This window comes from Mastomys coucha, unplaced genomic scaffold, assembly GCF_008632895.1.
Source record: "Mastomys coucha isolate ucsf_1 unplaced genomic scaffold, UCSF_Mcou_1 pScaffold22, whole genome shotgun sequence".
In the NCBI taxonomy this organism is placed as follows: Eukaryota; Metazoa; Chordata; class Mammalia; order Rodentia; family Muridae; genus Mastomys; species Mastomys coucha.
The window spans coordinates 96,442,410-96,457,634 of NW_022196905.1; the positions used below are offsets into that span (position 1 = coordinate 96,442,410).

The 15,225-nt window shown below is 43.4% G+C and overlaps 1 protein-coding gene across 2 annotated transcripts in view; it reads right to left on the reverse strand.

Moving 5' to 3' along the window:
• Hsd17b11 (hydroxysteroid 17-beta dehydrogenase 11) overlaps nt 1-15,225 on the reverse strand; it is a 59,930-nt gene that overhangs the window by 28,705 nt on the left and 16,000 nt on the right. The window contains exon 2 of one of the 2 annotated variants that reach the window (XM_031337048.1): nt 1,654-1,957. In XM_031337048.1, coding sequence (XP_031192908.1) covers nt 1,654-1,863 — 210 coding nt within the window. In that variant the 5' untranslated portion in view covers nt 1,864-1,957. Of the gene's footprint in view, nt 1-1,653; nt 2,285-15,225 lie in introns of those variants that run through there. The other variant, XM_031337047.1, reaches the window with a different exon arrangement.

The following is a 15,225-nucleotide window of genomic DNA, read 5'->3' on the forward strand; positions in this document are numbered from 1 at the left end:
CCCCCCCCTCCTCCCCCTCCACACACAGTGTCAGCCCTTCCCCAGATCCTCCAGGCCCCACCTACTACCTGATGCCAGCAGGGTTCACAAATCCTCAAGGCTCCCCACTCAGTGACAGTCCTTACAGGCCCTGGTCCCCTTGCCCTTGAAGTGGGCACTGTGGTTCCAAACTTGGGTCCTCATGCATGTTATCAACCAAGCTGTCTTCCCCAGGGTCCCTCTCCCATCCCCTCTCTCCCAGGGCCCCTGTGGCCTTGTGCCTATCTCTGCATTGCTCCCTCCGGACTACATGTTTTGGTTGTATACATCACAGACGTTTGTAATGTTACAATTAGCCTAAATACGTTAGAAAGTCCAGAGAGGCAGAATGTAAACATTATGTGCAACCCACAATCAGAGTGAAGTAGTAGAAACAGATAAAGCAGGTAACGAGCCATTACTATTTCTCAACAGCCACCCGCCGTCTGATGGTAGCTTCTCAAAGTCTGCATTTGACTCAGAGAAGCACTGTTCACTCCATCCTTTTATCTAACCTAGTTTTCCCTCCAAACTCCTACTACTTCAACATTATCAGTGTATCCCTCTTTCCACAATAAATGTTTGAAATCAAGTGGGTTTCCCACATTGAACTGCCATGAGGGATGGATGGGTGGTGTCTATCTACATTCTCAACTCAGACCTTGATGCAGATCTTAGACTTTTCCTCTCTTCAGTCTGTCCCAGGCTTCAGTCTGTTCCTGGCCTTCTGAAACCTAAAGGCCTGGGAGGCCTAGTCTTTCTCAGTTAAGAAGCAAAGAGCCTACTTTATGCCTGACCATATGATGACGATGGGCCTTGGCCAGCTGACCTGTGCTTGCTCAGTTTGCATCTTTCATTCATTGTATAAATACCTAATTATCTTTTTTCTCCACCAGACTGAGGGACTCCACCTCCTGTTTGTCATCAGGACTTCCATCTAGGCTGTAGATACTATGGAATACTGGTTACTTGCTGTCTCAATCACTCACTCTAGAGTTATCTCTTATTTAACCTCATGAACCTTGACCTCTTATTTACAGAATGCAGTTCACACATTGCAGTGAGGGACATGCTAAGCCAGCAGATGCCTTCAGATATCCTTTCATCATCCACCAAAGCCACATTGACACTTCACTGCAAGGTCCTTCTAACGTGCCTCACACCTAGACCTGCAGGTTCAGGAGACCACACTTAAGTTATTTCACCTTTAATTATTTTTTTCTACAAGGTGACTTAAATGACTCTGGTAGGCGACTATGACAGTGCAGTGGTGATTCCTGTAGGGTGTCATTTCGAACCCATCTCAGTAGCTGTAAATGAGACTTGACAGTTGCACACCTCTAACTCTTGATATAGCGCCTAAAACTGCTGCATTTTCTAAAAGTTTATGAGGGTCAGTAGGAGTAGATTACAGGCTATTTTCAGGTTGGATTTACGGTGTTAACGTAACGAAGGGAGGTAACCAAGATTCTCATCGTGCATAGGTCCGTTCATCTGTGGTCTTAACAGATATCAAATTATGCCCCTCTTGCAATCTGAAAAATATCAATAGTAACTAAATGCTCTGTGGACTCTACAGGGTGGTTGTTTGCCAGTGTGTACCACAAAGGAAAGTCAGTGACCAAGCCCGCTTACCTTATTGATATCCCAGAGAACCAGTTTGGTTTTAAGTTTGGCAAATTCGTAGGCAGTCAGTCTTCCAATCCCATGACCAGCTCCGGTGATCAGGACAATCTCTCCCGCAACGGATTTTTTCTTCTTGGGAAGAAAAAGCTTGACGAAAGACTCAATGCAGAAGATGATGAGCAAAGGCAGCAGCAGGATCAAGTCGAGAAGGTATTTCATCCTTTTGGTTGCCTGATGTTCTCTTCCCAGTCCTAAACTGCCTCTGGAGGGTGTCGGTCACGCAGAGTAAAAGCTTAAGCAAGGCAGAGTTCCCCTATAAAAGAGAAACAAACAACTCGGAAACCATTCCTTCCGCGGGGCTGGGCTTCAGGAGGTTTTTTGCCATTGGCTCGGACTGCAGTCAGAGCAACTGCTCGCTGGCTTGGGAATCTGGGAGGGACGAAGTTCAGAGGCAAGCCCTAGGGCGGTGCGACCCTGACAGCTCTCAAGGACTTCCTCCTAGGAGAGCTAGTTACTGTACGCTTTACTAAATTGGAAAAATCCCCTCCCTGCCAGCAGCAGACCGGAGAGGTCGTTAGGAAAGGGTGAACGGCCGTGCTAGCAGCTCTCGGGCTGCAGTGGACAGTCGCCTGTTTCTGCATAAGGGTTGCAAAAATGTGGAGCCACACCTTAAAGAACCAGGAACAAGGAAGGGGACTCTTGGGGGGAAGGGAAGAGAAGTAGCAAGAGGGGGATGGGAGGACGGCTACGGGGGGAGGAGCCGGTTAGAACAAATAATGGCACGTTTTTGTATAAAAGTCACAAACCCATTTCTTTGCACGCTATCTAAAAATTAATAACAAGACAAACAACCCTTCAAACAAAACAAAGCACAAGGGGAAAACCAAGCTGTTCTGCTCCTGACTTAGAAATGACCCCACATCGCATTTTAATTTGAATTGAGCACGATTTCTGGAGGCCTGAGGGGAGTGTATCCTCCCAGGCATCAAGTTTTAGGAAAAACAGTAAACCCATCTCCCCAGGGAAGAGCCGTGTAGCCAGGCAACCAGCTCCCACTCGGCCTCCGAGAGTCTGGAAACTAGAAGCAAAACATAGATTCAAAAATGGTGGGTGGTTTGCCTGCATGTATACACACCATTTTTGCTCATGGTGCGTATGGAGGGCAGGTGAGGGTTCTGGGTTTCCTAGAACTGGAGTTACTGGGAGCTGTAGGTAGGCACTGGGAATTGAACCACAGTCCACAGGAAGAACAGTCGGTGCTCTCAACCATGGAGCTATAGCCATCTCTCCAGCATTCCTGTCCCGAGTACACACTTTTTGAGACAAGGTTCCTCTGTGTAGCTCTGGCTGGCCTAGAACTCACTCTTCCCCAAGTTGTTTTGAGGCAGTGTCTCATTTAGTGTCATCATTTAGCAGCAGAAACAAGCTAACAGCCAGTCTATTGAGTGGTTGGCTCCCTTGCTCTTAATAAAGTTCCCAACAGCTAGCTAGTTCTTGGTTTATAAACTATCAACGTTAGCTACAGACTCTTCTCCTGTGACATTGAGGACTCGGCTTGCTTTTCACCTTGCTGTCTCCTGTCATCCCAGTATCATTACTCTCCCTTTGCTACTCCTGCTAGGTTCTTCTTGTAACTTTAGGGAACAAACATCTATTTTTCTTTCTTGTTCAAACAATTACAGGCTACAGATGTTGGAGGAGAAAGAAAATGTCCCAGGTTTTTTTCTCTGCTGCTAGTGAAATGAACAAATTTAAACCATATTAAATTATATTAAAGGCAAGCTTATTGGGAACCAAAGCCAGGGAAGTCACCCATGGGGAAAGGGAGGGAGGAAGGGGGGAGAGAGAGAGAAAGAAAGAGAGAGAGAGGGAGAGAGAGAGAGCACACAAGGGAGGAAGAGAGGAGAGAGAGAGAGAGAGAGAGAGAGAGAGAGAGAGAGAGAGAGAGAGAGAGAGAGAGAAAGGAGAATGTGCCAGAGAGAGAAGAGGAAAAGAAGAGAGAGACAGAAATGTCTGGGTTATACAGAGAGGAGCCTCCAGGGAAAGGGCAACCCAGCCCCTGGGCTGGTAAGTTCAAGATTGGGGCAGGGTATGCCAGGTAGGGACTAAAGGATGCTGGGAGAACCTGGAGGCCAAGTCGGCTTTGGTATGTGTAATATGCACCTCAGTCCCTTGTCCCAGGGTCCGAACAGTCTTTCTAATTCCCAGTTTCTGCTTTCCTCGGCGAACTTCCAAACAGCCTCTCTAAGTCCGCAGCATACTTGCCCGCTGCCAGGACTCATCAGACTTACTTTCTGTCTTGCAGCCATTGCTTTTGTTTCCTCTACCAGTTCATTTTGAAAACTGAAAGTCAACAAGTAATATTTACATTCTTGTGGATCAAAAGTGGCTTTCCTCAGAGTGGCTCTGTTTAGAGGGTTGACTGCCTGGGACAGAGCACAGCGGAGGAAAGCAGGGTCAACCTGAAATGATGAACTAAGTAGATCCTTTGGACTTTATACCTGAAGCAGTCTGGTGTTGGGGCTTCTTATCATAGGTTAGGATTTCGGCTTCCACGGGACATAGTGGCACTCATATACAATCCCAGTATCTGGAGGCAGAGGCAGGAGGATCCAAAGTTCCATGCCAGCCTGAGCTATATAGAAAAGAGTCTGTTAGCCGGGTATGGTGGCATGTTTCTTTAAGCCCAACACTTGGGAAGCAAGAGGCAGGAGGATCTCTATGAGTTTGAAGCCAGCCTGGTCTACATAGTGAGTTCTAAGACGAGAATGTCTCAAAACAAAAACAGAAATATCAAAATAAATAAAATACAAATAAAGGACACTGTGTCACTTTCTTGTTGGATGATATTAATAGCTACCATATAGGTTTTTCAGGAAGATTAAAAGGCATTTATAAAACATTCATAATAATGATAAATTTTAAATGCCTTATAAATTTTGAGAGGATAAATACAAGAATCCCCTGGGGAGTAAACGAGGTAAGATTAGAAATATTCCTATTTAAAATACTATTATTATGCCTGCTGTCATTCTTCACAGGGACAGTCATTGAGTGCTGTCTTTTTTTAACAAGCCATTTTATGATTTTATGTGTATAAGTGTTTTGCTTGCATGGATGTACAAGCACCACATGCATGCCTGGCACCTGCTAAAGTCAGAAGAGGGTGCTGAATGCCTTGGAACCACCAGGTTACAGGACAATTGTGAGCCACTATGTAGGTGCTGGGAATAGAACCTGAGGTCCTCTGCAAGAGCAGCAAACGTCTTAACCACTGAGCCAAGTCCTCAGTCCCTAAAAGGTGTTGTTTTAGGAGGTTTAATTAGAGGATTTGGTTTCTGACTCAAGGCTTTATTGTAGAGGAGCAACCCAAGAGCCACACCCAGAGCCCACCCAGCAATCCCAGGCTTCTGTAAAGACAGCCTGAGATAAATACTAAAATATCAAGCCTGGATAAATACTAAAATATCAAGGCAAATTGTCACACATTGAGTTTGAGGTCCAGAGGCTCAGAGGTTGCTTCAGTCTTGGAGAGCTGCCCTGCCTAAAACAAAGAGAAAAGCGACCTCCTGATACAGGGCAAAGGGACAGAGTGGAAAATGCCAGGCAGGAATTCCTTATCACACTTTAGGGCTAGGACTGTCAGTAGAAGCCTCGCACAGGAGGAACACTAGTCACCACTGAGACAGTTCTTCGGGTCATGCTGCTGGGGCACCGCCCTTTGCTTTCTCCCTTGGGACTTCTCCAGCTCTTAGCTGTGGTTTTTAGGGACTCAAACTCAAGTATTCCCACTTCCTCCCAAGTTGAACAAAAGACTCAGATTCTGTAAAATGTGGGACTTCCCCCAATCCATGTTTCCAACCACATTCTGAATTCCCAGGTTTTAGAAGGGGGAGCTGAATTACTGTACTGTGCCCCGCACATCAAGAAGCCAACAGTCCCACTAGAAAGATCATTCTACAAAGTCTCATGATTTCATTGATTTATTCAAGCTCAGAATTTACTCACTGAGAATTATAATTTTATGGAATCTCCTGGTTTAATTTTTAAAAATTTTTTTACTGAAACTCAAAAATTAAAAATTTAGGAATTGAAAATGAAAGGAACTTTTCTAAAACAAAAGAATCAAAGAAAATGACATTATTGTAGTGTGGGAGCCTCAGGGATTCTTCCTTTTCATTATTCTGAAAACAAACAAAAATGTTGTATCTTTAATTCTTCCTACAGCTCCCCAAATATAACAACTGTTGATTCTATCTAACCCACTTCAGTAAGGGTAATATAAATGCTTTGAGTGAGGCGCCTTCAGGGTACAAAGCAGAGAGAAAGATCTCTCTTTAGGAGCCTGTGGTCTAAGAACTAGGAAACTCATCCTAGAGAAAAGGAAACTAAGGATATTTGAGTAGAAACTAAAGCAACTGGAGGTAAGGGGACAAGAAATGAGGGAAGAAGGGAGAGAGAAGAAGAGGGGAAGAAGAAGAGGAGGGGATAAAAGAGGGAGAGAGAGAACTATGTTAATCCTAGTGAGGATGGGCACGTGTTTTGTTTGCTTTGTTTTTGTCTTATTTTGTTCACGATAACTAAAGGCTTTACTGTGTTCAATATTTTTAGGATTGCTTGTTTCAGTGATATGGAGATGGCTGAATTGTACAAGAAAGATTCAATTCCTAGTACCACCCTCTGTAACTCCAGTTCCAGATCTGACATCTTCTGGTCCCTGAACACTGCACACATGGTGCACAGACATGCATGCAGGCAAAACACTCATAAACACTTTTAAAAAAGCTTGGTGGTGATAGTGCACACCTTTAATTCCAGCACTTGGGAGGCAGAGGCAGGTGGATTTCCGAGTTCATTTTAAAAAAAAAAATTACTTGTTTTAACTATAAGAAAGCTAACTAAAGGAACTCCAGCCAATTGGGAATGAAACTATACTAACATTCCAATCTAGCATTTTAAAATTTGTGCACCAATATCTACAAAGTTAGAGAATCAATTTTATTGCCAAATTAATTTAGAAGATTATACTAGAATTTAAAAATCAACCATGTTAATAGAATCTTTGCAGCAAGTATCCCAGGATATTGATTGGTTCTACTTTGACTTGTATCTTACTTTTTGTAAATGGAGGTGAAATCTGAGAGAGAGTTTATGTATACACTTATTACAATGTTCGCTTTGGAGATGACAGAGTGTTACTGAGAATAGTTTCCAGGGCTAGATGGCTGGAGGTTCAATCTTTGTTCAACTAACTACTATTGGTGGCCCAAGGCGAGTTTTATTACTCTTTGATTTTTGCTTCCTCACAAGTGAAAGGAGGATAATTATAGTATTATCTTTATTGTAATGAGTAAATGAGACATTTACAAAATGCTCAGAGTAGGGCTTGTTACATGACAAGTTGTGTTCCTGTGACCAAGAGCCTCCTTCTTGCTGGGTCTGAGTGAGTTACCCCAGTACTTCTACCCCAGTACCACAGCCACTTGATCATTCAGTAACCACTTAGGGTGAAGATCGAGCTGAGATCCAGCCCTGGCTGGTTAGTTTCCCTTTCAGAAGGTTAGTAGGAACACATATTGAACAAATGAGGGAAAATATGTTTCTGAGAGAAGTTAAACAAAACTCAGTTTCCACAGAGACAGCTCTGGGGGAGCAAGTGACCTGACCAGGAAGACATTGCCTTCCACGAGCAGGGCTAGGATTTAACACATGGCATTTTTAAAAGCAGCTTTGCTAAGTAACAGTTCATACAGCACAGCTCAATGATTTTAGAGTTCCCTCGGAGGGAGTGTGTGACCATCATTAGAAATCAGATTAAACTCTCACCATCTCACAGAGAAACCTCAGGCTCATGCGCTTCCATGTTCTCTTCCTCAGTGTAACACAACCACTGGTCCCCTCTCTCAGTGTAACACAACTACTGGTCCCTTCTCAGTGTAACACAACAACTGGTCCCTTCCCCAGTGTAACACAACCACTGGTCCCTTTTCAGTGTATCACAACCACTGGTCCCTTCTCAGTGTAACACAACCACTGGTCCCTTCCCCAGTGTAACAGTACTGCTGGTCCCTTCTCAGTGTAACACAACCACTGGTCCCTTCCCCAGTGTAACACAACCACTGGTCCCTTCTCAGTGTATCACAACCACTGGTCCCGTCTCAGTGTAATACAACCACTGGTCCCTTCCCCAGTGTAACACAACCACTGGTCCCTTCTCAGTGTATCACACCACAGGTCCCTTCTCAGTGTAACACAACCACTGGTCCCTTCTCAGTGTAACACAACCACTGGTCCCTTCGCTCAGGATGCATCTACTCATTCTGATTACTTCATATGGTTCAATCACACTGTTAAAATAAAAACTACTCTTACAATGAAATAAGAATTTATTTTGAGTCAAATATAGGTCATCATGGCCTGGGAGCATAAAATGAAGTTACACTGACAACATGTTCCAATTTAGAAGAACTGAATAAACTTTGGTAATCACAGAACAAGGACATAAGTCAATATACTTACCAATTACACTGTGTGGCCATCAGGTCTGGTGAGCTACAGAAGGGCAGGCTAAGTCCTTTCTATATTTTCCTGATGTTATGCAGTCTTGGCTTTTAGGGCTGATGGAGGGAAAAGGTCTTTGAAGCTTAGTCATATGACTCAGAAGTTTTGTCTAGAAGTCAGGAGGCTTAGGTCAGGCATTACAGTGACAGTAAATGCCTTTTGAAAGGTACTATGTGGGCTGGTGAGATGGCTCAGCAGGTAACAGCCCTGACTGCTCTTCCGAAGGTCCTGAGTTCAGATCCCAGCAACCACATGGTGGCTCACAACCACCCATAATGAGATCTGACACCTTCTTCTGGTGTGTCTGAAAATAGCTACAGTGAATTACTCCAGAGCGAGCGGGGGCCAGCAGAGGTCCTTCCCAGCAGCCACACACATGAGAGCTCACGGCCATCTGAACAGCTACAGTGTATTCATACACATAAAATAAAATAAATCTTAAAAAAAGAAAGAAAGGTACAATGTGTCAGGCAGTGGTGGCACATGCCTTTAATCCCAGCACTTGGGAGGCAGAGGCAGGCGGAGTAAGTTCCAGGACAGCCAGGGCTACACAGAGAAACCCTGTCTCGAAAACTGGAAAAAAAAAAAGATACAATGTTAGCCCACTATAAAACTAGCTCTTGTTCTGAAATATTTCATTTTTCCATAACTGTGGTGCTCTTGTTAGCCAAGGCTTGACAGGCTGCTCTCAAGTAAACGTGGCTTCTATAGAGAAAGTTAGCTGACAACATAGTAAGTTTCTGTCACTTTCATAAGGTTCAAGGCTGTCTCTGATCCTGCCCTTCGCTCCCCTCTCTAGATACTATTCTACTTAATAACTATAGCAAATTTTGCTTATCCACTCATGGGGGGTACTTAGTACATTTCTAATGCCTAGCAATTACTAAGAATTGTTCCTATAGGGGCAGCAGGATGGCTCAGTAGACAAAGCCTTAGTGAACAGGCCTAGTGGCCTGAGCCACTGGAAAAAAACCAAAAAACCAAAACAACAAAACAAAAAAACAAAGTGAAAGAAGACAACTGACTCTGTAAAGTTGTCTTTGACATCTACAAATGTGCCATGGTGTGTATGCTCACACTCACAAAAGTGATGCTAACACAATTTAAGTATTTGTTTAAAATTGCTACTATGAACACTTATAAACAAGTTTTTGTGTGACTTTCAATTTTCTGACACACACACACAGACACACACCCATGCATAAGCAGAGGCACAGGAATAGGGTTGTAGGCCATATGATAATATGATATCTGTTTAACATTTTGACTCTTTTATATCTCTCCCATCAGTGTAGGAAAGCCCCATTCCTCCACATCCTGACTTAAATTTTGTTGCATTAACCCTGTGAATATGATGTGATATCTGGTTTGTGTTTAATAAAAAATGGTGTTGAACATAGCATTTTAGTGAATTCTTTGAGGATTTCATATACATACTTTGATGATATTCACTCCACTCCTGCCCATACATCCTTCTATACCCAACCATAACTTCCCACTCCTCTCAACATTGTATTCTCTTTTAAGCATGTCTTTGTTGGCCATGCATCTTCTCTGACAAGTGTTAACAAAATTCTTTTATTATTATTATTTTTTAAAAAACTAGGTAATCTCTTAGTTGCTGAATTTCTAGAACTCTTTATATGTTCTGGGTGCATATATCAGATATTTGCTTTGTCAATATTTTCTCCCATTCAATAGGTTGATTTTCCCCCCTTTGTCAATAATGTCTTTGGAAGCAGTAAACATTTTAATTTTCATAAAGTCTAATTTATCTAATTTTTCCTTGAGATACCCTCTGTGTTGGGTACCACAGTAGCCTAGTGAGGAAGTCCTCTTGGCTGTAACCTTTACGAGGAGAGTGACTTTGAAATCTCCTTGTTATTTGTTCTATTTTTGCTCACCCATTCTCCACACCTTCTTTTCACTGTGGGGAAGGAACTCAGGACATTGTTTATGCTGCACATGCCATACCACTTTAACACAACCATAGATTAGTCAGTATTTCCTATGAAACCAAACTCTTTTGGTTAACTTACCTGAACAAACTCATAAAATGAGATGCTTCCCAAGTCTAGAATTACACATAAAAGTCAATCTTTAAATGTGTTATTATTTTGCCTTTGATGTAAAGATATAATGAAAACATACTGCTATTTAATCTTTGTTTTTCTTTTCTTTTCTTTTCTTCTCTTTTCTTTTCTCTTCTTTCCTTTTCTCTTTTTGGTTTTTCGAGACAGGGTTTCTCTGTATATCCTTGGCTGTCCTGGAACTCACTCTGTGTTTTTCTTAATCTCAGGTAAAAAAACATTTCTATTTGTGGATCAAAGTTGTGAGCAAAAAGTGATCTGAGTTAAAAACTTTAAGAAAATACCACTGTAGCTTGTTTTTCTTCATATTTTTGCATAAGCTATACAAACTGTGATATACCTAATAAAGCAATTTCACAACAATGTAAACTATGAAAGAAAATAAAAAGGCAAGGCCAGGTAGTTAATAAGATGCTAATACCATTGCAATCAGTGGAGGGCAAGCCGGCCCGGAGCTAGGTGACCTCAGGCAATGGTAAGCAGTGAAGCGGTGAGGCGGCTTCCTGAGGTGGGGCAGGCAGCAGGATGGAGGCAAGGGGTTGGTGTGCAGCGGGGAGATACTCCTGCTGATCTCAGGACAAGGGTTCTGGGGTTTGGACGTGCCTCAACCTCATTCTTGTTACAGGCCTGCTCCTCCAAGCCCCACAGCTCCTTAGCCCCACAGGTAGGAGAGCGCGGAGGAGTGGAGGTAAGTTATGTCTTAGTGTCTCTGGGGTATTCTCTCTCTGGATGCTTAGACTTCAAACCTCCTGCAGAGCTGGTGCCTGGGCACCTGCTGCCTCTGCTCCTTCTGTGTCAAATAGAGGAAGCAGGTAAACTCAGCTTACCTATGGCTCTTCAGGCCCAAGACAAACACCTCAGGATTTATTTATAGACTTTAAAAAAACAAAACAAAAAACCTGTGGCCCTTTTGATTTAAAGGTCTTTGTTTATACTTTGTGCTTTCTTTTGTTAGCATTTTTAAAATAATTTTTTTTTGCTTTTTTTTTTTTTTTTGGCTTTTTCAAGATGGGGTTTCTCTGTGTAGCCCTGGCTGTCCTGAAGCTCACTCTGTAGACCAGGCTGGCCTCAAACTCAGAAATCTGCCTGCCTCTGCCTCCTAAGTGCTGGGATTAAAGGTGTGTGCCACCACCACCCGGCTAAAATAATTTTTATTGATTCTCTGTGAACCTCACCTCAGTCAAGCACCCCAACGCCACTCATTTTCCCAGCCTTTCCATACCTGCCCTCCGTACTAGTAGCAACCTCCCCATAAGAGAAAATAAAAATAAAAGATATTTTTAAAAATCTACGGTGTGCCACAGGTCCGTCACATAGTACACCCTTTTGCCCAAACAGCTTTACTTGCAAATGTTCATTGCAATAAGTCATTGGCCTGGTTTGAGGCCTCTGGCTTCTCCTACACTATCAATACTGGATTCTCACCAGAACTCCTTTCCAAATCCTGCTGTTGCCATGTGTCGTGAAGATCTTGCAGCTTTTTTTTTTTTCTTATAAAGGACAGCATTTAATTGGGGCTGGCTTACAGGTGCAGAGGTTCAGTCCTTCATCATCAAGGAGGGTACATGGCAGCATCCAGGCAGGCATGGTGCAGAGCTGAGAGTTCTACATCTTCATCTGAAGGCTGCTAGCAGAATACTGAGATCTTGCAGCTTTGGATCTGCAGGACTGGCTCTTTCCAGCAGCTCACAGGTGGGGTAGGTGATGGGGTGCGCTCTCCTGCTCCCATACCACCAGAGCCAGCAATCCTGCATTGCCCAGCTAAGGGGTGGGGTCAGCTCTCAGACTGCCACAGCCAGTGAAGGTCTTTGATAGTTAGTATTTAAAACAAGTGAACAAAAGTAATACCTGTTAGGTTCCAAGAAATTCCTTTTCCTGAAGTTTGACATTTAGACAAAAGCCAACATAGTCCCTCAGGTACTTAAGAAATTAGTTCTTACTAGCTAAAAGAAGTCATTCTCCTTATCGCCAGCAAAGGGACACACTGCTCTTCCATTAGCCCTGTGCCTGTACTGCCTTTCAGCATATCAAGGTCTAGATGTGTAACAGGAACCTGTTTCAGAGTCGTTCTGGTGGGCATACCTAATCCCTGCCCTCTCCACCCTGAGCTTCCCTTTCCTTAGTGTCTCTGACTGCTATGTAATCCAGCCATTTTGGCTACATGCTCTTGCCTTTCTCTTGGCACCATTTCTGAACCTCTCTTTGTCTGCTTACCTGAGTGTTAGAGGAGCTCAGCTGTTTGTGGTATGAACAGTTTCTTTCATAATCTATATGCAGTGCATCTCCTCTCTGGGAAACTCTTTGAGAGTCATACTCTCTCTGGCAAGTCTGATGAAAACTCCTCAGTCTTTGTCTTCACACCCGATCACACCTTAGCACCTGGTGAGGTGACAACAGAGGGAAGGTGGCTACAGAGCACACCTCTCCACTCATCTTCAGCTCTTTCACTTTAATTTTATAGCATAATATGGGATTATATTCAATGTGTTTGAGTGTGTGTATACACATGTGTATGCTCATGTGTGCACTGGTGCATACATATGTGCAGGGATACAAAATGTGTGCACTCATATGAAGGCCAGAGGTCAACCAACCTCAAATGTTCCTAAGAACAGTTGTCCATCTTGGTTTTTGAAATAAGAGTCTCTGGGATTTGCCAACTAAGCTGGACTGGCCCCAGGGCTCCTTCAGTCCCGGCTTTCTCAGCACTGAGATTCAAACATGCACCACCAGCTTTTTGTTGTTGTTTGTTTTTTTCAAGACAGGGTTTCTCTGTGTAGCCCTGGCTGTCCTGGAACTCACTCTGTAGACTAGGCTGGCCTCGAACTCAGAAATCCACTTGCCTCTGCCTCCTACATGCTGGAATTAAAGGCATGCGCCACCACCGCCGGGTACCACCAGCTTTTTATGTTAATTCTTGGAATTGAACTCTGGTCTTCACACTTAATGTGGCAAGCACTTTGAACACAGCCATCTCTCAAGGCCTTGCTGTATTTCTTGGTAGCTGGGCAGTGGATAAGCTCTGAGTAGCTTTTGGAGTACAGCTGAGTCGTCATTCTTCAGGTTAAAATGTAGAACACTGTCATTGACCTGGAATATTAGCCCTGACTCAATGCTCTATGTTTTAAAGATGGAATCAGAGAAAGAGTCATCACATAAGCTTAAATGTTAATCATTTTGAAGACAAACTCAGTCACAGAATAATTTCAGAAAACTATGATTGACCAGTTTCTAAGTATAGGAATACTTCAGTAGGACATTCATTGAGAAAAGTAAATAAAATTCCAGGCTGATTCTAAAGTGGTGAGGCTGGCATTGGACTGGATACACAAAGATCAAGTGTGATGTGGATTTAGATCTAGATATCTTATTTAAGAATTTCATTACACCAGGTGTCCAAAGTATACCTTTTTATTCTTATCTTTATTATTTTCAGTACTAGGTCAAACTATGGACTTTAGCATGCCAGAAAAGCACTCCACTAAGCCCCCCTATCTAGCCAAATGAAACGGTTCTTACCTAAAAACACTGGAAAGGGTGAGCATTTACTGTGTCAGCACTTACTGAGCTATCTGTGTATCCAGATCCTGTGACTACTGACCCAGGTGGTGCATGGGAAGGAGGCTCCAGCCTTCTCCTGTTCTCCACCTCTCTTATCCTGGTCTTCCCTGCAAGATCACCATGGATCCTCATTAAACCTTACTTGGAATGAAAGTATTCCCACCTGGGGAGGTGAGAGTAAAGAAGAGGTTAAAGCCCTTGACCTGTTGCCTAAGGGGCATTAGTCAATGTGCTTAACACACTTCCTCTTTCCTGCTCCTGCTGTTGCCTCAGCACCTGAGCCACCTGACAATTACTACTAGTCCTTACATTTTCAAAGATCACCTTTGTTTTTTGTAGTCTTCCAAGCCCCCAAAGACTTATCTGCTTGATTTCCTGAGGGCTTTAGGGAACTGCCATAACCCTTGGTCCCCTTATTATCATCACTGTTAAATAAGAGGTTGACTTACTGGTGTTATCTGCCAGTGACTTGTAATAACCCTTGGGAGTTCACTGCTCTTTGATACATTAGGGAAGGGGGAAGCTTATTCTGGGTGAAAACATTATGCAATATTATGCATTAGAGGCCATTCTATGCAGGGAAGTGTAAATAAGGTAAAAAACTACAGTGGACTCCCCCCCTTTATCTGATTTTATTACCGATGCTTCTATTCATGACCTTGAGCCTCCCAGCTACTGTACTGATCTCTAGTTCAGCTTGGTGCCCCCCTTGCTCAGCACCCCAAGTCCTCTACCTTACCTTGAGTGAACTTATAAATTCTCTGCTTGTCTGTCTTTTTCTATTGAAGAGTCACTTCCACATTCCATCTCCTGACTCCTTCTTCTCTGCATTCCTGAGTGGACCCAGGCTGATTGTTCTAACGTACTTCTGAGGTTTTTGCCATTTTCTCATATGCCTGCTGTAAGCTGAACCCTCCCCAGACCAACCACCCGCCTCAATCACTGCTGATGGGAGATCCTGAGGCTCCTGGAGGGACTGCTGCCACTCTTCAAACTGCCTGTGTACATTTTCCACCCTTCCTCTCATCTTATGACATCATGGCCTATGATGAAAATAGAAGCGTCCCTATCTCATTACTAAACCTACCCGAGTTCCAAGAACTGTCTCCTCCATTGCTGCTATGGAGAAGTGATCTGGCTTCCTGCCCTCAGCAGGCATCTCCCATCCCTGCCAGCCTTCTGCAGACGTTCCCTCTTCCAGACAGATTTGAGTTTTAAACAGCAAGTGATTTTCTGTCCTTGAAAGACAATCTTTCTTCAAAGCCCAAGGGCTCAGCGGTCAGAGAGGAAATACTTTACACTCTAATATCTGACATTTGAGGGCCTGTGAACTGATAAAAGATTATTTGAGAAAAAGTTTATCTTTTTT